This window comes from Giraffa tippelskirchi, chromosome 9 (assembly GCF_054371585.1).
Source record: "Giraffa tippelskirchi isolate mGirTip1 chromosome 9, T2T-mGirTip1v1.2.pri, whole genome shotgun sequence".
Classification (NCBI taxonomy): Eukaryota; Metazoa; Chordata; class Mammalia; order Artiodactyla; family Giraffidae; genus Giraffa; species Giraffa tippelskirchi.
The window spans coordinates 130,344,168-130,367,426 of record NC_137283.1 but is presented as its reverse complement, the minus strand read 5'-3'; the positions used below and the strand labels follow the sequence as shown (position 1 = coordinate 130,367,426).

The window sequence follows — 23,259 nt, the reverse complement described above, 5'->3', positions numbered from 1 at the left end:
TATTGACCAAAAAGTTCATTTAGGTTTTCCCATGGGAAAACCTGAATGAACATTTTAACCAACCCAATATTATGATGCTAGTCAAGACCTCCTGAGTTTCTGGGCATCGGGATTCTCCAGAGGTCTATAGACGACACTTGGAGAACGTTTTTCTAAACCATCCCTGCATATGCTCTCATTCTATCTCTCCCTTGTTGGCTAATTGAATCTACTTTTTAGTTTTTCAGAGCAGTGTAAGAATGTCTAGTTTTGATCAGAAAAAAATGGTAGCATCTCATGGAGCTGGAGTCAAGTTGCTTTTATGTTACTTTTCTCCCACGCCAGGTTCATCGTTGGGTCAACTATGAATCCATGCTGAAAGAATGCCTGGTGGGCAGGATGGCCATGAAACCCGCTCTTCCTAAAGGTACGTGGATCCAGGGCTAAACTGGCATTGATGTTTGACACAGGTGGACTATCTTTTAGAGGGATTTCAGCAGATATATTTAAATAAATCACTAAATCGTTCTCATTTCACTGGCCTCCTAGTCTAGCCACTAGAAAGGTTTTTCGTTAGTTCTTTAGAATGAAACAGTGACTTTACCTGAAAAATTTGACTGTTTTGAGAGAACTTTCATAGTGTGGGGAATAAACAGAATGGAAGTGAAAGGACTTTATTTACTTGGTTTTTGTTAGTCTTTTGTTACAAGACTCTATGTAACAAGTCTCGTTACGTACAGTAGCTTGAACACTTGATTAGAGTTGACTTTTAGACTAGTTTCCTAGAGTGTAATTGTTTGAATATGTAATTGTATTCCCATGACTCAAAAATCAGAAAGTATAAAAAGTTATACAGTGAAATTTTTCTTCCCATCTTTATCTCCCATTCCATGACTATTTATCATAGACAACCCATGTTCTGATTTTAAAGTACTTTTTAAAAAAAACCCATTTCTTGCCCTTACCTTGACCACTGCCACTCTGCAATCAGCAGTGTTGGAGAGCATCTCTTTACTCCTAAGCTTCTTTTAGAACAGTGCCCTTTGCAAAGTTTCAACCTGCAGTAGGAGTGGCATAAGTCCTTTAGATGGAATGGAGTCATTTCTTTTGAACAACTCTTGATTTTGACATCAAAGTAGGAGTAAATTGGCTTGTTTGACCTGACTCTGCTACTATTTATGTAGTTAAATGAGTTTTGTATTTTCAGGCTTTATTGATGGAGGCCTCCATTGGCTGTGTAAAAATAGCATCAGCTTACCTAGATTTGAACCCTTGTTCCATGGCCTTTTGACGGTGCCATAAAGATGACTCTTTCTATCACTGAACCTCAAGTTTTTTTTATCTGTGCAAAGATTGATAGGGCTAATAATTCATATGAGTAAATTAGCATGATAGCAGTCTAGCAGATACTCAAAAAGGCTTTTTTCTTTCTACTAATACTACTACAAAACAAATAAGTGATACACGTATATAGGCAAACTTCAGAAGTATTGCAAGTTCGGTTTCAGACCTCCACAATAAAGCAGATAACACAGTAAAGGAAGTCACATGAATTTTTTGGTTTCCCAGTGCATACAAAAGTTACATTTACCCTCTACTATAGTCTGTTCAATCTGCAATAGCAGTATGTCTGCAAAAACAATGTACATACCTTAATTGAAAAACACTTTTGTAGTGCTCATCCTGCTCCTGATGTCAGTTGTGTTGCTGTTCATACTGTTTGCTGAACCCAGGGTAGGAAAGGCAAAAGCTATGAGGCTGGAAGGAGATTCGAGGAGCTATAAGAAGTGCAGACACATTTATTCTCTCCTGGATGATGCAGCGGCCATAGCAGCAGCCACAACATAACCGTAACGCAGCCATAGCAGAACCATAATATAACCTCGTATAACATGATCATGGTGTCATTCCAGTGTAGCCTCAGTGCTGCATCAGCCAGGGCTTTCATGGTGAAACTCATACAGGTGTACCACACAAGGTAGCCCATGACCAAGGGCACACCTCATGATGCTCATGTGCAGTGCTAAAAGTGATCTCAGCTATTGCATAATCATTATTTACGAAACGTAGGGCAAGAGTGAGAGGCCGTGGGGCGAGAGAGCCTGACCACGCCATCTTGGCTAATTTGCTCTTTCCCTACAACTTTGTTACTGAAAAAAAAGCTAACCATCATCTGAACCTTCAGCAAGTTGTAATCTTTTTGCTGGTGGAGTGTCTTGCCTTGATGTTGATGGCTGCTGACTTATCAGGGTGGTGGTTGGTTCCTGGAGTTGGGGGCAGCTGTGGAGTTTCTTAAGATAAGACCACAATGAAATTTGCCACATTGATTGATTCTTCCTTTCATGAGTGATTTTCCTGTATTATATAGACCTATTTGATAGCATTTTACCCACAGTAGAACTTCTTTCAAAATCAGTCAGCCCTCCCAAACACTGCTGCTGCTACTTTATCAACTGAGTTTATGTAATACTCTAAATCCTTTGTTGTCATTTCAATAACCTTCATAGCATCTGCACTAGGAGTAGGTTCCATCTCAGGAAACCACTTTTTGTGCTCATTCATAGGAATCAACTCCTCATCTATCAAGTTTCATGATGAAATTGTAGCAACCCAGTCACATTTTCAGGCTTTACTTCTAATTCTAGTTCTCCTGTTATGTCCACCACATCTGCAGTTACTTACTCCACCATAGTCTTGAAGCCCTCAGAGTTATCTGTGAGGGTTAGAATCAACTTCTTCCAAACTGCTCTTTAAGTTTGTATTTTGACCTCTTCCCATGAATCATGAATGTTCTTGGTGGCATCTAGAACAGTTACTCCTTTCCAGAAGGTTTTTAGTTGACTTTGCCAAGATCCATCAGGAGACTCACTATGTATGGCACCTATATAGCCTTATAAAATATATTTCTTAAATAATAAGACTTGAAAATCAAAATGACTCTTTGATCCACAGGCCACAGAATGGATGTTGTGCTATTGTTGTTGTTTAGTCACTCACTTGTGTCTTGACTCCTTTGTGACCCCATGGACTATAGCCCACCAGGCTCCTCTGCCCATGGAATTCTCCAGGCAAGAATACTGGAAGGGGTTGCCATTTCTTCCACAGGGGATCTTCTTGTCCCAGGGATCAAACCTGTGTCTTTTGCTTGGCAGGCACTTTCTTTACCACTGAGCCACAAGAGAAGCCTAGATGTTGCGTTAGCAGGCATGAAAACAGCATGAATCTTGTACATCTCCATACTGTTTGATATAGAAAACTTAGCTTTCAGCCTGTCTTGTCTTTTGTCATGCCTTCCTCACTAAGCCTAATCATTTCTAGCGTCTGATTTAAAGTGAGAGTCGTGGAACTCATCCTTTCACTTGAACACTTCAGGGCCACTGTAAGATTATGTTCATGGGCCTAATATCAAATTGTTGTGTCTCAGGGAATAGAGATGCCCAAGGAGAGGAGGAGAAAGGGAAATGAACAGTTCATAGAACAATCAAATCATACACATTTATAGATTAAATTTGCCGTCTTACGTGGGTGTGCAGTTCATGGTCCCCCCAAATAATTACAGTGGTAACATCAGATCACTGATCACAGATCACCATAACAAACGTAATAATGATGAAAAAATTTTTGAAATATTGCCAGAATTACCAAAACGTGACCCAGAAACCTGAAGTGGGCAAATGCTGTTGGAAAAATGGCCCCAGTAGACCTGCTCTATGCAGGGTTGCCACAAGCCTTCAATTTTTTAGGAATGCTGTATCTGCAAAGTGGATAAAGCAATGCACAATAAACGAGGTCTGCTGGTACACCAAAAGCAAATTAGTTTGAGCTTTAGTGTCTGACAGTTCTTCCAAAACAGGTTACTTTTGCAAACAAATCCCTTTCTTAATTGCTCCAGAGCTCACCAGATCACTGCTGGCAGGGAACATGTTCTTAACTAAAATTTCTAAGTGACTAATTTTACTTCATCCTAAATATTACATGTCTTGTTTGCACAATCTGGTACTAAAGGTCACGTGCTTCTCTGTAATACCATTCAGGATGGTCAGAAAGTGTCCCAGCTCCTTAGGCTTCTGTGTCATAGGCATGAAACAAATGAAAGGACTCTTAGGATTTCCTTCCTGCCTGCCTGGAAATGAAAGACAGAGAACCTTCAAAATGTTTCACCAAATACAGCATTAAAATGAGCAGATTCCACAGGGAAGTTGCCAGGTTAAGGGAAAAAAAGTAGTTAGAAGGAGCAATCCAAAGTGATAAGCTAGCTCTCATACCTTCACTTTCAGAAAACACTTAGGAGATACTTGGAACTTAGAGCCACACAGGAATTTTAATGGTCACATAGGAAAGAAAGATCAGATCTTGGGTCTGTAAAGGGAAGGAATTAGAACTGAGATCCCTGCGGGTGGCTTGGCTCCTGAAGTCTGTATAATCAGTGAAATGAGAAGGCTTAACGGAAAAATCTGTCCAACAACAAAGGGAGATGTCAGGATAGTCTACCTTGACCTTGTTTATGAGGTGACAGGGGAGAGGAAAGAGAAGTTTCCTTTGAGAATTTGTGGCCACAGTCTTGCCCATATATGAGTTGGGAATTCAAATATATACCACCTATGTAGTCTTAGAAACTTCAAACCAGGAAGTAACATGGTCTCCCATTACTGGTTTCTCAGGCTGCTTGGCAGATTTATAGATACCTTTTTAGTGGTGGAAAAACTTTCAATCTAAAACCCTCAAAATTCCCACAGGTATAGAGCAGCAGTTATTAGCGTACAGTGAAAAATTAAACAACGCTTGAGGAAACAAGTTGGCAGAAATAAAGGCAGAATTTCACCCCTTGGACTTTATTATTTGTATACAGAATAAATAATTTTGTTTGATGTGATTAGGAAAATAAGAATAAGTTAATAACATAGTAAAGAAGGAGACTAGTAATTGTGTAGAATTGAAAAATAGAACCTCTGGAAATGAAAAATCGAGCTGGTGAAATAAAAAAGTGCATAACATGAATAGTGAGATATTAGACATAGAACAGTCCAGTGAACTATAAGATTGAGCAGCAGAAATTGGACATGATGTGGTACAGAGAAACAAAATGATAGAAAAACATTCAAGAGCCACAGGGAATACAGTAATAAAATCTAACACTTATAATCAGATTTCCAGAAGGAAGTAGTAGTGAGAATGAGGAAGAGGCATCTGAATGGCTGAGAGCTTTCCAGAATTCATAAATCACAAATCTCAGAGATAGCAAATTCACCAAATCCTCATCAAGATAAATATAATGAAATCTATACATAATCTCTTTGTAGTCAAATTGAAGAACACCAAGACAATGAGAAGATATGAAAAACATCCAGAGAGAGACAGAGTCACTGAGAAACCATAAATTGACAGCTAATTTACTCGTGTAATTTACTAGCTGTTACAGCTAATTTATTAGAATATCAGTAGAAGACAGAAGCCAATAGAACATTACCTTGAAAGTTCTGAGAGAAAATATGACAACCTAAATTTATTTAGTAACAAGGTTGAAATGAAGTTAGTTGGATGGGAAGGGAGGTGGGAGGGGAGTTCAAGATGGGGAACACATGGACACCCATGGCTGATTCATGTCAATGTATGGTAAAAAACCACTACAATATTGTAAAATAATTAGCCTCCAATTAAAATAAATTAATTAATTTAAAAAGGCTAACAAAAGCAAATTTATGAAACCAAAATCAGCAGGGTTGAGGAAACTGAGGATTTGACTGAATCTTAGTGGTAAAGAACTAAACCGTCACGAGTATTCCTTCTCCTTCTCACCACCTGGTTCAGCAAAGTGCAAACGTATTTCTTACCCAGAATGAGACACGGACTCTGAAATACTGTACATTCATAAATTAAAAGTTCCCTTTTTCACACTGTCTGTAGCCCTGAGTTTGATTCCTGAGGCTGCATGATCTGTAGAAAGAGCACAGGTTTCATACAGACAGACACGGCTTCAGATCTCATCTCTGCCTCAGATTACACTCACATGCTTTTGTGATCTTCAGCATCAGTTAACAGACCTGAGTTTTGTTTTGTTTTGTTTTTCTTCAGCAGTATAATGGGGTTTAAGAATGAAACATCCCAGAGTCATTGTGAAGATTAAATAATGTTTGCTAACCACTCGATGCATTAGAAGCAACAATTGGTAGGGACAGTAGAAGTGGGTGTTGCTCTTAGTGGCTGCCTTTGCCCCTCTGTTCCTGTGATGCTAAGGCTGCTTATGTTTTCTGTTCCCTTTTTGTATCCTTGTAATTATCAGCATGTACTGATGTGTCTTACCGTGGCTCTGTTCTGGGAAGAATCAAGTATTATCATCATTATTGACAGAGCATGTGAGAGCATGGTTGTGAATCTCTGTTTCACTATAAAGCCTTTGGGGATTATAAATGTTTTGCTGGGGTATGGCTGGTAACAGGTAGTGATATAAGACAACTTGGAAGGTATTAGGGAGCAAAGACAAGGTTTCTGCAGGACCGTGTTGATTGCAAGTAAATGGATCAGGTTTGTTTGTTGTTTTTTTTTTAAACAGTAGAGACTTTAAAATCTAACAAGTTACAGTTTGAATTGCAGGCTAACGAGAAGTAGATCATGTAAAAGGGACAGAGTAACTGAAGAGAAGGGTTTAATGTGTCAAAAATAAAGAATATTCTTTATTTTAAGGAATTATTTATTAATTAAAGTGAAATATTTTTTAAGAGTATTTCATATGCCTTTTATCTATAGGCAGGGTTGATCATTGCAGTCTACTGGCCTGAGACTTAGGGATAGAACTGTTAGATGGGGTAGCAGTGTCATTGTTTCCAAACTGGGATAGATTTGAGAAAGAATGGGGCTTCTGTTAGTAGTTACACTAGTTCAAGAGAGGGCAGGCAGTAAACCGTGACTCTCTGTAGCAAACTCAAGCATGTATTCACATGCTCTAATCTACAATTAGAACTTCTAGATGAAATGGAAACAGAGATGAAATGGGAATAGAGAATGAAAACAGAGACAGTAGGCAGTAGATGGAGACTTGCTAACATGAGGATTTACAAGGGGTTGGGAGGGACGATGGATATACTGAAGAGAAATTTTGTTCATGGACTTCTTTCCATGCAAGATCCCTGACACCATATTTTAGGTGGGGTGACTGCCAGACTCCAGTGCAGGGAGGATCCAGAAGTAGCATTTCATAGGCATCCCCACAGCTGAGCAGATTTGAGAGGGCAGTTTTCCATTTATCACCTGGCTTCTAATGGGGGAGTGATGTCTGAAAAGAACACAGAAGAGCTAACTGTCAGAATATGAAACAGGTAGTACTAGTGAGCCCTTATCAAGCCAAAAATCAGTGTGCTTTTTATAACCCTTTGTTTAAAAAGGATTGTAGTTTGTTTCATGCTTTAGAAAGATATCAATAACGAGTAAAAGGAGAAACTTTGCTTGAAAAGGTGAGCTTCAGTCACTGCTGATTTATTTATGTGAAACACTTCATTCTCTGGAAATGATGAGAAATGTTCTTGCTTTGTGCCCTTCTTTTTAATCCTTTGCTATCTCTATTATAACCACTGGCCACATGTGGCTGGCTAGTGAGCATGGGAATTCTCTCCATATTGAAATGTGCTGGAAGCGTAAGTGCTACATTTTAAGAATTAGGATGAAAAATTGTAAAATATCTCATAACTTTACATTGATTACATTTTCATGTGGAAATGATAATATTCTGAATATGTTGTATTAAGTAAAAATATATTATTAAAGTTAATTTGACCTGTTCCTTTTGTACTTTGTTAATGTGGTTATGTGGTATGGATGTGAGAGTTGGACTATAAAGAAAGCTGAGCACCGAAGAATTGATGCTTTTGAACTGTGGTGTTGGAAAAGACTCTTGAGAGAGATCCAACCAGTCCATCCTAAAGGAGATCAGTCCTGGGTGTTCATTGGAAGGACTGATGTTGAAGCTGAAACTCCCAATAGTTTGGCCACCTGATGTGAAGAACTGACTCATTGGAAAAGACCCTAATGCTGGGAAAGATTGGAGGTGGGAAGAGAAGGGGACGACAGAGGATGAGATGGTTGGATGGCATCACTGACTCAATGGACATGGGTTTGGGTAAACTCCGGGAGTTGGTGATGGACAGGGAGGCCTGGAGTGCTGCAGTCTATGGGGTTGCAAAGAGTCGGACACGACTAAGCAACTGAACTGAACTGAACTGAATGTGGTTTTTAGAAAATTTTAAATTATACTTGTGACTTGTATTATATTTCTTCTGGACAGCACTGTTCCAGACCTAAATGTACTTTTAAAATTTTAATTTTGAGGGAGGGCCTCACTGCTTGGTTTATGGGATCTTACTTCCCAGGCCAGGGATTGCACCCAGCCCAGGTGGTGAAAGCACCGAGTCCTAACCACTGGACAACCAGGGAATTCCCGTTATTTCCTGGTTTTCAATAAGTATTTATTGAAAAAGAAAATGACAAAACCCCAGCTGAAATCATTTTTTTAAATAGTCACATTTTCTTTATATATAGGTGTATATATATGTAAATGTATATTCAGTTAAAGAATATATGTTCTTTAATTGCAATATAGTTGATTTACAATGTGTTCATTTCTGCTACACAGAAAAGTGAATCACTTGTACACACACACACACACACACACACACACACACAATCTGTTTTTGAAATTCTTTTCTATTATGGTTTATTATAGGATGTTGAATATGGTTCACTGTGCCATACAGTAGGACCTTGTTGTTTATCCATCCTGTGTGTAATAGCTTACATCTGCTAACCTCAAACTTCCACTCCATCCCTTCCCTACCTGCCCTTCCTCTTGGCAAACATAAGTCTGTTCTTTATGTCTGTGAGTCTGTTTCTGTTTTGTAGATAGGTTCATTTGTGTCAAATTTTAGACTCCACATATAAGTGATATCATGTAGTATTTGTCTTTCTCTTTCTGGCTTAATTCACTTAGTATAAGTGCATCCATGTTGCTACAAATGGCATTGTTTTGTTCTTTTTCCTGGCTGAATAGTGTTCCATTGTATATATGTACCACATCTTTTTTTGTCCATTCATCTGTTGATAGACATTTAGATTGTTTCTGTGTCTTGGCTAATGTGACTCTTGTTGCTGGGTGTGCCTGTATCTTTTTTAATTAGAGTTTTCTCTGGATATATGCCCAAGAGTGGGATTGCTGGTTATTGTTCATTCGCTCAGCCATGTCCCACTCTTTGCAACCCCAGCATGGACTGCAGCGTGCTAGGTTTCCCTGTCCTTCACTCTCTCCCGGAGTTTGCTCAGGCTTATGTCCATTGAGTCAGTGATGCCATCCAACCATCTCATTCTGTGTCACCACCTTCTCCTCCTGCCTTCAGTCTTTGCCACAGCATCAGGGTCTTTTTTAATGAGTCAGCTTTTCGCATCAGGTGGCCAAAGTGTTGGAGCTTCGGCTTCAGCATCAGTCCTTTCAATGAATATTCAGGGTTGATTTCCTTTAGATTGACTGGTTTGATCTCCTTGCTGTCCAAGGGACTCTCAAGGGTCTTCTCCATCATATGGTACCATAGCACCATCATATGGTAATACTGTTTTAGATTTTTGAGAAACCCCTATACTGTTTTCCATACTAGTGACTGTACCAATTTATATTCCCACCAACAGCGTAGGAGATTCCCTTTTTTCCACATCCTTTCTAGCATTTATTTGTAATGACGGTCATTCTGTAAAATAGTCACATTTTCTAATGGCATAGCTCATGTCAGAAATGTGTATATGTGTGTGTGCACGCAAACACTTGTGCTTGCTCAGTCCTGTCTGACTCTTTGTGACCCATAAACTGTATCCTGCCAGGCTCCTCTGTCTTTGAAATCGTTCAAGCAAGAATACTAGAGTGGGTTGCCATTTCCTTCTCCAAGGAATCTTCCCAACCCAGGGATCGAACCCAGAGCTCTTGTATCTCCTGTATTGGCAGGCAGATTCTTTACCACTAGCACCACCTGGGTGTTTCTTCTTAATTTCTCATAGGTTTATCATGGTTTCTAATATTAATGCTTTATGTTTTGAGTTTTCATGCCTGTTTTCTTAAGCAGCTGCTGACTATAAAGCACTTAGAGCCATAGATCAGGAGAATACTTTGGAGGTGGAAGAGGAATTCTGTTCTAACAAACTCAGTTAAAAGCTCGGATACTGAAGCTTATAGGTATATATACCTTCCTTAACTAATAATAGTTACTTAATTGGAAAATTTCACCCTTGAAAGAAATCCTGGGTACTTCTTTTTGGAAGGTAGAGATCACCTCATTAAAGTTTTGAATAATATATTTTCCTTTGGTATACACAAGTGGTTCTTGGATTGATTTTTCTCCCTGCCAGACATTTGGCAGTGTCTAGAGACACTAGAGGCTTCCCAGGTGACTCAATGGTGAAGAATCTGCCTGCCACTCCTGGAGCCGCAAGAGATGTTGGTTTGCTCTTTGGATTGGGAAGAGCCCCTGGAGGATGAAATGGCAACCCACTCTAGTATTCTTGCCTGGAGAATTCCATGGTCAGAGGAGCCTGGCAGGCTACAGTCCATGGGTTCTCAAAGAGTTGGACATGACTGAGTGACTTTCACCTTCCAGAAAGCAGAAGGTCTTATCAGAGTAATGCACTCTACCCAGTGTTATAAGAAGATGCAAATTTTCTTGGCCTTGGAGCCAACCAAATAGTAGAATTAGTTAACAAGACAAAATGTTAAGTTTTTTGTTAAAGAGGCAAGTATCTCATGCCTAAAATGACTCAGATGTGAATATGCTTCATAGTAAAGAATAGTCTCTCTTATTTCTGTGACTCAGTTTTCCAAAAGAATTGCAAAGATAAGACTTGTAGAGTTTTAAAGGTTTTTTAGATTGTTGAAGTAGGTGTTCTCTTCTTGCTGATACTTCTTATATTAAAGAAAAAAAAAAGCTCAGAAGAAAGCAGCTAATTTAGCAGGATCTGACAGGTTCAAATCAATTCACATCAGGAGGGAAGTAATCATAGGAGATGATTTTTTTTTCCTCAGACACAAATTACTTGGGAGAAGTGTTTAAAATATGTGAGCCTCTTAGATAAAAGCAAATTATTATACATGATCAATGAGATTCATCGAACTGCCAAATATGTTGTGCACTGAAAATAGACTTGATTTACTTTTGTTATGGTGAGTTTGCTATTTGTTCTAAGATAAAACCAATGATCACAAGTACAGTAGCAAAGACAGGTGAAATTGGATGGAGGTCAGTTGCCAAGCCAGACCATCAGTGATCCCTTGCAAACTAATGACTAGATTTTTATCTAGAGATTGAGAAACAAAACTCATTTTGAGACATAATTTAAATGGTCTTTAGGTCTTGTGTCTTTTGTGAGAAAGTATTAACTCTCTCAATGGCATATTAAGAAAAATGGTGTTCAGTTCAAGGGATATAAAGTTTAACCTCAGCTTTACTGATGAAGAGCCATGGGTTTCATTCAAGTCTTGACCTCTATTTTCAGCCTTCAGTGAGGAGAATGGATGATAATTTGGTGTGTGTTGTTAAGATCCCTTTCAGCTCTGAACTTATTTCAGTAAAATGGGAAAAATAAATTAAAAGAATGGTTATCTGACCTCCTTAATCATAGTTATTTTATGACATGTGAGTGACAAGTGGTAGTAATTTTATGAGATCTCTGGTTGATTGAAAATTAGAATATAAAAAAATTTGAAAGCTTTGATGTACATATTTTGGTTTCCTTTTCTGCAAAACAAGGTGATATCATGTTAACAAGTAATGTCTATCAATTCAGTTTACTTCTTGAATATTTTGTGTTAGCTTGCATTCTTTTTTTTTTTTTCCAATAAAACTCTGGCAACTTGCTGAGGGTTTTATTTTGACATATGGTTATAAAACTTGTGGTGATCAAGGTATAATATAGATTTGTGAGCTGGTTGCCATCCTGAAAGAAAACACCCATTAAACTTTTTCTGGCTTGTAACCCTAATGATTGATTGTACTGATATACAAGTGAAAATCTTAACATATTTCAGCACTTGGCCATTTAAATTTGAATAATCGTTTTAAGTGCTCACCTAGTTAAGAGAGAAAGGTAGTAAGGTGTCTTTCTTTGGGTTAATATCTATGTTTCTGGTATAAAGTGTAATCTAATAAATTTTGGATTGTTTTGACTAATTTAGATAATGACAACCTGGAGAAAACTCTGGTATTTATGTGCATTCTAAAGAAATTCACCAAGATATTAGGGGGAAAAAATCCAGAAAAGGAGGGGAAAGCCCGGTGAATTCTGAGACAAACATCTGCAGAAATGACTTGGCAGTCTTAAGAGATGAAATGACTTACTTAAAAGATAGGCCATCTGTTTATCTCCTTATTTCTCTCCTCAGGGCTTTTCTTGAAAGCCTTTCTAGAAGAGGGCTATTATCCTTATGTCAATAATATAAATTGATCTTCTCTGATGTTACACTTTTCTTACCTAACTTTTTTATTTTCCTAAACTGCTGTACAGACTATCATGAGGAAAAGAAAGTCTTAAATGGTAAGTCATATACATTTATAGTAAAAAACTGAATCATATTCACACGATTGTATACAAAATTGCCTTGCAGAATTATTTGGGATATTTAGATATTTTTATGCAAAAGATGTGCTTACTTGCCTGAGCTTAGAGGATTTGGTGGGACTCTGTAGATCCCTTATTGAAGCCATGACTCTTTCTATGGTCCTTTCTATGGTGTCTCTGAACCTGTGCTCATCTGTCCTCAGCTTGAATACTGTAAGTCCCCTATATACGAACGAGTTCTGTTCCAAGAGTGTCTTCATAAGTCCAATTTGTTCGTAAGTCCAACAAAGTTAGTCTAGGTACCCAACTAACACAATAGGCTATATAGTAGTGTACTATAACAGGTTTATAATACTTTTCACACAAATAATACATAAAGAAAACAAAAAATAAAGAAAACATGTTAGTCTTATAGTACTTTGAAAAGTACAGCAATACCAGCTGCATCACTGCTGCTTTTGCACTTGCTTCCAAGTATCCTGGGCTTGAAATAAAGATACTGTACTAGTGTACTCTGTACCCAGCTTCCCAGGTGGCACTAGTAGTAAAGAACCCAGCTGCCAATGCAGAAGGCGTAAGAGATACAGGTTCAGTCCCTTGGTGGGGAAGATCCCTTGGAGGAGGGCATGGCAACCCACTCCAGTATTCTTGCCTGGAGAATTTCATGGACAGAGGAGGCTGCAAAGCTATAGTCCATGGGATCACAGAGAGTCGGACACAACTGAAGCAACTTGGCACACATGCTCTCTACAGAACTATACAGTAAAGTACACAAAAGCACAACCACTTGCAGAGGACGCACACCTGTGACAGTGTGCACTATACACATGAACTGACTTACATGATTGGACATGTGAATGCACGTTTGCATCTTTGAAAGTTCGAGACTTGAAGGTTCTTATGTAGGGGACTTAACTATACTTGCATTGGCTAGGAGTTCCCCCCTCCGATGCCAGGCTGAGGGCACCTCTCCCTCAGGCACAGGGCTCTCCTCCAGTGTCTATGCAGATACTGAGTAGCCTATTAATCCTCTCTTCTCTGGGCTCAGCAGCTCTCCTCAGCCATTCACTATGATTTGGAATCATGACTGACACTACCCCTAACCCCCTCAAAAATTTTGGTGTGAGACTTTCAAAACTGCCTGGGGCTACTCTGACTGAACTGTAATACTAATATATGTTTTAAAATGCATTTTTTTTTCCTTCCTGTTTTGGACAAGAAGTTATAGAAATTCAGCTAACAAGCTAGATTGCCAGATGAATTACCTCTTCTTTTTCAAGTAGAGGAAATAGTCTTCTTATAGACTAATGTATGCAGTTTGTGATGTGCCACCTGAAGTTGTTTGACGGGGTCACCGCATTAAAGGGAGGATTGTTCTTGGATTTCAGCTGATACTTTACTCTTCCATGATACTAGGCAAATGGCCTTTCCTTAAAGGCTAATTACTGATTGGGTATTTTCTTTCCCGCCACATTGATGCATGGCATTTAACATCTCAGTTAACAGTGGCCTTAAAAATGTGATACTGCATTGTCCAGTGGTCTGGCCAGCACAGTTACCTCTTTTATATGAATATGTATGCCTCAAATATTTGGCTCATATAAGTGTATATGGTTAAGTCTGTGTATTTACAGACGTCATCTGCCTGCCTTCTGTGTCATCATTTAAATGTCATTTAAAACACTGAAGCCAGCATTCCTCTAGAGACTCAGTCTCTTCAAATTGACATAAGTCCATCAGTTCACTCAAGTTTTAACAGAAGATTCTCTGGACAAGAAGAATCTTGAAAACCTCTAAACTACTGAGTCTCCTAGGCGCCTCCCAACACTGACTTTATATAATTACCATGACTTCTAATTGAGAATTCGAAGACTAGCCAAAGCCTAATTTTTTTTTTTTCCCTGCACAAAGAGTACACTCCTATTGTGGAAGAAAAATAGTTAATGTTTACAGAATCTCTGAAGCTCTTCCCTGTTCTCAGAGTTTTCAAAAACCAGAGCCTTGGTGGCCATTTAAAATGTGATGTTGAGACACACCCACAAGAAAGTCTAAAATGAAAAAGACAGAATACCACGTGTCAGCAAGGTAGTGGAGCAACCAGGCATCCATACCCTTATGGTAAAAATTGTAAGTTGGTATGACCTTTTTGGAAAACTGTTTAGCAGTATTTATGAAAGCTAAACATACTCATGTCCTATATACCTACCAGATATGTAGATGGATGTTCTTTAAGAATGAGTGTGTACATGTACCAGGAATATTACATGTACAGCACTATACATAATAGCCAAAAACTGCCCAAACATCCATCAACAATAGAATGAGTAGATTCCAGTATATGGTATATGGTATATTCAGACAGTATAATAATACTCAGTAGTAAAACAGAACAAACTACTAATGCATTCAGCAGCATGGATAACATCTCAGAAAGCTCCAGACCTGACTCATTGCTTACTATTAACCATGCTAATTTGACACTAACTGTAATGTCTATGCAACTATCCCAAAAATCCAGACCAAAAGAGAGCATGTTTTATGATTCTACTTTTTTATAAAGGCCAAATGCAGGCAAAAACTAATCATGATGTTAAAAGTCAGAATAGTGATTATCTTGGGGGAGAGGTGAATGGAAGGGCACAGGGAGGGTGATGGTTACAAGGGTATGATTTACAGTTGAAAATTCATTGAGTAGTATATTTATGACTTGTCTCCTTTTATAATATTTCAATAAGAAGTTTACTGGAGAGATGGGGTAAAAAAAAGAAAAATGCTACATAGATGAACTGTAGCTATTTTGTTTATTTTTCTTTGTGAAGGCATGCTTCCTCAAAGCCAAGTGACAGATACACTTGCCAAAGAAGGTCCTAGTTCTCCAAGGTATGCTTTCTAATTTTACTTTCTTTAAAGCTTAATCAGTTCTACACCAAAATATGCACATTAAAAAAAATGGCTCTAAGTTTGACTTATTGCTTATCATGTTAATCATGCTTTTTTGACACAGGAACTGCACTGCCTCATTTGTCAGGCATTGTTGAAAAATGAGCTGTTCCCTAAATGTGAATTTTTAGCATAACTGAAGTTTAACCCATTTTAAACACTACAACTTAAAAAAGAACTATTTAAAACTATTTTTTTCTGATTATCACATATCTATTCATGGTAGCAAACTTGGAAACATGGGGAAGTACAAAAGAAAGTGATAAAAGTTGGTCCCATCAACCCTAGATATATACTCTTAATATTTGGTTTATTCCATCCACTTTGATTCATGTGGTACCCATCACCTTATTATTCTGACAGTATCTGTATTACAGTATATTCTGTGATCAATTTTGTAAGTCATGAAATATTCTGCAAAGGCATTTTTTGGTCTGTATTCCATCATATGATGGAAATTGATTAAGTATCCATAATTTATTGAACTGTAAAATACTTCCCTAGTGGCTCAGTGGTCAAGAATCCTTCTGCTAATGCAGGTTCAACCCCTGGGTCAGGAAGATCCCCTAGAGAAGGAAATGGCAACTCACTCCAGTATTCTTGCCTGAGAAATCCCATGGACAGAGGAGGAGCCTGGCAGGCTACAGTCCATGGGGTTTCAAAAGAGTCAGACACAACTTAGCAATTAAACACCGACAGCATTATTTTGTATGTCTAGTTTGTTTTATCAGTTTTTTAATAAAACTTTTTGGAAACGTATTGTACTGTCTTAGTAAATTAAGCAATCCATGTATAATTTTGTTAATGATATTTCACATGCCCTAGGGTTGTGTGTGTTATTTGTCGTTTTCTCTTACCACCTTTCCCCACAAGGTGAGTCTGTAACAGTAGCATCCTGCTGTACTTGTTACATCTGTTAAGTTATTTCATATACAATTTTAAGTTAAGGGCCTCGGGGTATCTCTTGTAAGATTCACACTGGGGGCCTGTATACAGGTAATAAGAACAAAAACTGAATCAATTTGATCAGAAGTTTTACAAAACAGATGATGTACCTTTTCCTTAAATTTTTGCTATTGACTGTTATAAACATCCTTGGTGAGTTAATTTTGTGGGTAATATAATAGTGATAGGGAAGAGTCAAGGTAATAAGCGTGTAGATTTTGTCATTTTCCTTCAGAAAACATGTTGTGTTACTGCTCTGATACAAGGTATTTTAGATGTGTAACCTTTATAAAAAGTGCCTTGTCAAGGAGGTGGTTTGTTTTTATCCCAGTTGGTATACCTATAGTATCTGTCCATGTATTTGCTGGTATACATGAAGTATTGTTGTTGTTCAGTTACTAAGTTGTGTCTGACTCCTTGCAGCCCCATGGAGTACAGCAAGCCAGGCTTCTCTGTCCTTTACCATCTCCCAGAGTTTGCTCAAACTCATAATCATTGAGTCGATGATGCCATCCATCCATCTCCTCCTCTGCTGTCCCCTTCTCCTCATGCCCTCAATCTTGCCCAGCATCAGGTTCTTTTCCAAGGAGTTGACTCTTCCTATCAGGTGGCCGAAGTGTTGGAGCTTCAGCATCTGTCCTTCTATTGAATACTCAGGGTTGATTTCCTTTAGGATTGACTTGTTTGATCTCCTTGCAGTCCAGTGGACTTTCAAGAGTCTTCTCCAGCACGACAGTTCAAAAGCATCAATTCTTTGGCGTTCAGCTGTTTTTATTGTCCAGCTCTCACATCTGTACATGACTATTGGAAAAACCATAGCTTTGACTATACAGACCTTTGTCAGCAAAGTGATGTCTCTGCTTTGTAAAACGCTGTCTAGGTTTATCATAGCTTTCCTTCCAAGGAACAAACGTCTTTTAATTTCATGGTTGCGGTCACCATTTGTAGTGATTTTGGAGACCAAGAAAATAAAATCTTCCACTTTTTCCTTTTCTATTTGCCATGAAGTGGTGGGACCAGATGCCACAATCTTCATTTTGTTAATGTTGAATTTTAAGCCAGCTTTTTTCACTCTCCTTTTTCACCCTCATCAAGAGGCTCTTTAGTTCCTCTTCAATTTCTGCCATTAGAGTAGTATCATCTTCATGTCTGAGGTTATTGATATTACTGCCAGCAATCTTAATTCAAGTTTGTCATTTACCCAACCTGGCATTTTCCATGGTATTCTGCATATAAGTTTAAATAAGCAGGGTGACAGTATACAGATTTGACATACTCCTTTCCCAATTTTTGAACCAGTCTATTTGCCATTCCAGTTCTAACTATTGCTTCTTGACTTCTTGACCTGCATACAGATTTCTCAGGAGACAGGTAAGTTAGTCTAGTATTCCCATCTCTTTAAGAATTTTCCACAGTTTGTTGTGATCCACACAGTCAAAGGCTTTAACATAGTCAGTGACGAGAAATAGATGCTTTTCTGGAATTCCCTTACTTTCTCTAACGGATGTTGGCAATTTTGATTTCTGATTCTTCTGCCTTTTCTAAATTCAACTTGTACATCGGAAAGTTCTTGGTTCACATACTGTTGAAGCCTAGCTTGAAGGATCTTGAGCATTACCTTGCTAGCATGTGAAATGAGTGCACTTTTATGGTTGTTTGAACATTCTTTGGCATTGCCTTTCTTTGGTATTGGAATGAAAACTGACCTTTTCCAGTCCTGTGGCCACTGCTGAGTATTCCACATTTGCTGACGTATTGAGCTGACTTTAACAGCATCATCTTTTAGGATTTGAAATAGCTAAGCTCGAATTCCATCACCTCCACTAGCTTTGTTGGTGTAATGTTTCCTAAGGCCACCTTGACTTCACACTCCAGGATGTGTGGCTCTAGGTGAGTGACCACACCATTGTCGCTATTTGAGTCACTGCAGTATTTTTTGTGTAGTTCTTCTGTGTTTTATTACCACCTCTTAATCTCTTCTGTTTCTCGTAGGTCCTTGCCATTTCTGTCATTTTATCGTGCCCATTCTTGAATGAAATGTTCCCTTGATATCTCCAGTTTTCGTGAAGAGATTTCTGTTCTTTTCCATTCTACTGTTTACCTCTTTTGTTTGCATTGTTCACTTAAGAAGGCTTTTCTTTTCTCTCTTTACTATTCTCTGGAACTCTGCATTCAGGTGGGTATATCTTTCCTTTTTCCTTTGCATTTGGCTTCTCTTCTTTTGTCAGCTCTTTGGAAGGCCTCCTTAGACAACCAGTTTGCCTTCTTGCATTTCTTTTTCTTTGGGGTGGTTTTGATCAGCACCTACTGTACAATGTTACAAACCTCTGTCCGTAGTTTTTCAGGCACTCTGTGTACCAGATCTGATCCCTTGAATCTCTTTGTCACTTCCACTATGAAATCATAAGGGTTTTGATTTAGATCATATCTGAATGGCCTAGTGTTTTTCCCTACTCTTCAATTTAAGCCTGAATTTTTCAGTGAAGAGCTCATGATCTGAGCCACAGTCAGCTCCAGGTCTTATTTCTGCTGACAGTATAGAGCTTCTCCATCTTTGGCTGAAAAGAATATAATCAATCTGATTTCAGTATTGACCATCTGGTGATATCTATGTGTGGAGTCATCTCGTGTCATTGAAAGAGGGTGTTTAAAAAAAAAAAAAAAGAAAAGAAAGAGGGTGTTTGCTATGACCAGTGTGTTCTCTCGACAAAACTCTGTTAGCCTTTGCCCTGCTTCATTTTGTACTTCAAGGCCAAACTTGCCTGTTACTCCAGGTATCTCTTGACTTCCTACTTTTGCATTCCAATCCCCTATGGTGAAAAGGACATCTGTTTTTGGTGTTAATTCTAGAAGGTCTTGTAGGTCTTCACAGAACTGGTTAACTTCAGCTACTTTGGCATTAATGGTTGGGGCATAAACATGGAAGTATAGGCATTTTAAATTGAGAAATAATTGCAAGTTACTTCATCTCACACTACTGATTATTTAGTGAAAAAGTTTCCCTCAGAAAATATAGTTCTTACTGTAGGTTTTAAAATACATGTTTTATATATATTATCATATGTGAAACAACACCATTCCAGGTTCGATGCATGAGACAAATGCTCAGGGCTGGGGCAATGGGATGACCCAGAGGGATGGGAGGGGGAGGGAGGTGGGAGGGGGGTTCAGGATGGGGAACACATGTAAACCCATGGCTGATTCATGTCAAGGTATGGCAAAAACCACTACAATATTGTAAAGTAATTAGCCCCCAACTAAAATAAATAAATTAAAAAAAAAATAAAGTACATGTTTTAAATCATGTATCTATTGTGTCATATTGTATGTTTTTGACTGTATATATTTTAAAATTATATCTTTAATGGTTAATTTATGTTAATGCATATAATTATTCATTCTTTTTTTTAATATTTTACAGCTATGACTGGTTCCAAACAGACTCTTTAGTCACCATCATCATATATACTAAACAGAAGGTAAACATGTTTTTAACATCAGAAAAAAATAAATAATAAGCTACATGCAAGCACATTTCTGAGCACTCATCTTGTATTAACTTACAGCAATTCTATGAGATAGATCCTTTCATTATCCCTATTTTACAGGTGAGGAAACAGAGATTAGGTAATTTAGCAGAGTCACACAGTAAATGGCAGATCTAACATTTTGATCCCAGGCAGGATGGCTCCATAGTATATGCTCTTAACACACATGCCACAGCATCTCAGGAAAAAAAACAGGAAGTAGTGGGTTGGCCAAGAAGTTTGATCTGATTTTTCTATAACATCGTACAAAAACCCGAAGAAACCTTTCAGCCAACCCATTATTTTATATGCTCTTCTGTGATTTTGTTTGTTTTTATGCATGGATAACAGCAGTGAGTTACCCTTGGACTGCAAGGAGATCAAACCAGTCAATTCTAAAGGAAACCAGTCCTGAATATACATTGGAAGGACTGATGTTGAAGCTGAAACTCTAGTACTTTGGCCACCTGATGAGAAGAACTGACTCATTGGAAAAGACCCTGATGCTGGGAAAGATTGAAGGCAGGAGGAGAAGGGGACAACAGAGGAAGAGATGGTTGGATGGCATCACTGACTTGAAGGACATGAGTTTGAGCAAGCTCCAGGAGTTGATGATGGGATGGGGAAGCCTGGCGTGCTGCAGTCCATGGGGTCAGAAAGAATCGTACACAAGTGAACAAATGAACTGAACTGAACTGAACAGCAGTGAGAGTCCCAGTTTAACTTCACTGTATGAACTGATTTCCTGCACATGTATTGGAATTCAAGAGACAGGAGAGAGTATTGCTGTGTCTTAGTATGCTTAAGCTACTAACCAGCTTTAGATGTCCTCTGGAAACTAAAATTAGGGAATTAACTCATTCATTAAGTATTTATTGAACACTGCTTCATTCTGGACACTGCTGTATAATTCAGAAATCTACAGGTGGGCCAGATTCATAGAGACTGAGATCTCACCAGGCTTACAGTCCAACCTGGGAAATCAGATGAATAAGCAGGCAACTTACAGCATCTCCAGGCACATCCTCCAGCATCCTGCAGGGCCTCCACACTTGGGGAACCATAGAGATTTAGAGACAAGTTCTGGCAGCCAGGGATTCCTGAGAATTCATGCTACTTCTGTGGTGGCAGAACTGCATCTGAGTGAGTGCGTTCCTCCTCCTCCTGAAGTAGGATTTGATGGTCCTGCCAGAGTGGCCAGCCTCTGCCTGAAAGAGCCAGGATGTCCAGTGGCACTGCATGTCCCACCTCCTACTCCCTCCTCACCAAGCAGTCTAGAACCAAGAGGGCAGGGCCTAGGGAGCCTGGGATCCATCTCTTCCCATTGTTGATACCAGTGAGGCACAGAGGGTGGATGACTGAGGGGAAGGGGGAGCTTACTGTGTGGAAAGATGTGTTCCTTGTGTAAATGACAGGCACAAAAATAACTTGTATCAAAGCTATGTAGAAACTAGAGACATCTGAAAAGTTGTTAGTGAATTGGTTTTGTTTTGCTTTTTTTTTTGATAAGCTGAGCTTAAGAAGTTGTGTTAAGATCGTCCCTTATGCTTAGAGTTTACAAATGAATGGGTAAGGTAGACATTAAGCATAGACAAATATGTAGCTAAAATTATGATGTATGCTTCGAAGGAGAAGAATGAGGTTGTATGAGAGAGTGAAAAACAGGAGTAATGTGGATTTAGTTTTTGGGCTCTGTAAATAATTACCATGTGAACTTCCACCGATCAGCTTAAATATATAGTGATAGAGTTTAGAAAAAAGTTTACTTTCTCTTTTTGATTTCTGTTTAAGGATATCAATTTAGATTCAGTAATAGTTGATCATCGGGATGGTTCCTTTAGAGCCGAGACAGTTATCAAGGATTATTCATACCTTGTACATGTTGGTAAGTAACCTATTCTATATTCATGGAAACAACTTTTGTTTACTTAAAGTATAGTTGTAACTGGTTGTAGAGTCTTGATAGCTATAATATTTTATCTGCTACTGTCATTTTGGTTGGTCATTTTAAAGATTTATTTATTTACTTATTTATTTTTAGCTGTGCTGGATCTTTGTTCCTATGTGGACTTTCTCTCTAGTTGCGGCGAGTGAGGTCTACTCTCTAGTTGCAGTGCATAGGCTTCTTCTTGTGGTGTCTTCTCTTGTAGAGCACGGATTCCAGGGCATGCTGGCTTTAGTAGTTGTGGCACATGGGGTCCGTAGTTATAGCTCCTGGGCTCTAAAGCGCAGGCCCAATAGTTGTGGCGCACGGGCCCAGCTGCTCCATGGCCTGTGGGACCTTCCCAGACTAGGATCAAACCTGTGTCTCCTGCATTGGGAGGTCTTCATCACTGAGACACCACGGAAGCCTGGTTTATCATTTTTTGATCAGTTGTTGGTTTTTGTTTTTTTTTCCATTATTTCTTTATACTAGTGAAAGGGCTAGCAAATGGCAGTATGACCTCACTTTCCCCAAGTTTAAACAATTAGATTAGATGTGACTGAAATCAGTCATATGAAATACTTGCTGGCCCAGCTTTGTAAGATCGTATTACTTAATACCTGCAAACACATCTTCAGAGGCCTGCCTGTCATGTGCTTCTGCTGAGTGGACGTCACAGGCGCAGTTCCATTGGCCTATCTCTTGCCAGCTCTGTCATGGGAAGTCAGAGGCTACGTCACAGTAGCCTGGGCCACAAGGTTGTACTATACCCTCAGGTTCTTGTCCCTTCACAGCCAGAGACCAACCATATAATTCACTTCTGTCTGTTTTGAGAGGTTGCAGATACATCAGGAGAAAGAACTCAGGACTGAAATCTGGACTCAAAGATATTAATAGAGGATTCCTAATCCATTTCTCACCTGTAGTAACTCTAGGATTTCATCCTTTTCTCCTTTAAAGAAGGTAATATTATTCCAGTTAGAGAGTAAAAATGAAACAAACCAAAACAACAAGAAGAAACTGTATCTTAAGCATGCATTCTTATGTAAAGAATGTTCTGTTTACTCTTGTAAAACAAATTGAAAATCTCCAGACCTCAGTTGACTTGGGATTCTGCTCATGGCTTTCTTAACAAAGGACCTTTGGTTCTAAATTTAATTGAAGTTGATAAATGTTTTTTGTTTCTTATTTTCCCCCATTCATTAGATTAATCAACCTCAAATCTTAAACCTTTCTTCTGGAAATACATCCTATCTTATTTTTTACCAGCATAAGATCTAATATATATTGCCTCTTAGGGAGAGTTTTAACAAAACACTCAGATGTCTAAAAAAGTATATATTATTCCTTAGCTCTGTCATGATT

General features: G+C 38.6%; 1 protein-coding gene across 2 annotated transcripts in view; it reads left to right on the top strand.

The window, feature by feature from the left end:
- Positions 1–23,259, top strand: part of CYB5R4 (cytochrome b5 reductase 4) — a 95,999-nt gene that overhangs the window by 33,860 nt on the left and 38,880 nt on the right. The window contains exons 4-8 of one of the 2 annotated variants that reach the window (XM_081529782.1): positions 325–406; positions 12,505–12,534; positions 15,378–15,438; positions 19,865–19,922; positions 21,762–21,855. In XM_081529782.1, coding sequence (XP_081385908.1) covers positions 325–406; positions 12,505–12,534; positions 15,378–15,438; positions 19,865–19,922; positions 21,762–21,855 — 325 coding nt within the window. Of the gene's footprint in view, positions 1–324; positions 407–12,504; positions 12,535–15,350; positions 15,439–19,864; positions 19,923–21,761; positions 21,856–23,259 lie in introns of both variants that reach the window. The other variant, XM_081529783.1, reaches the window with a different exon arrangement.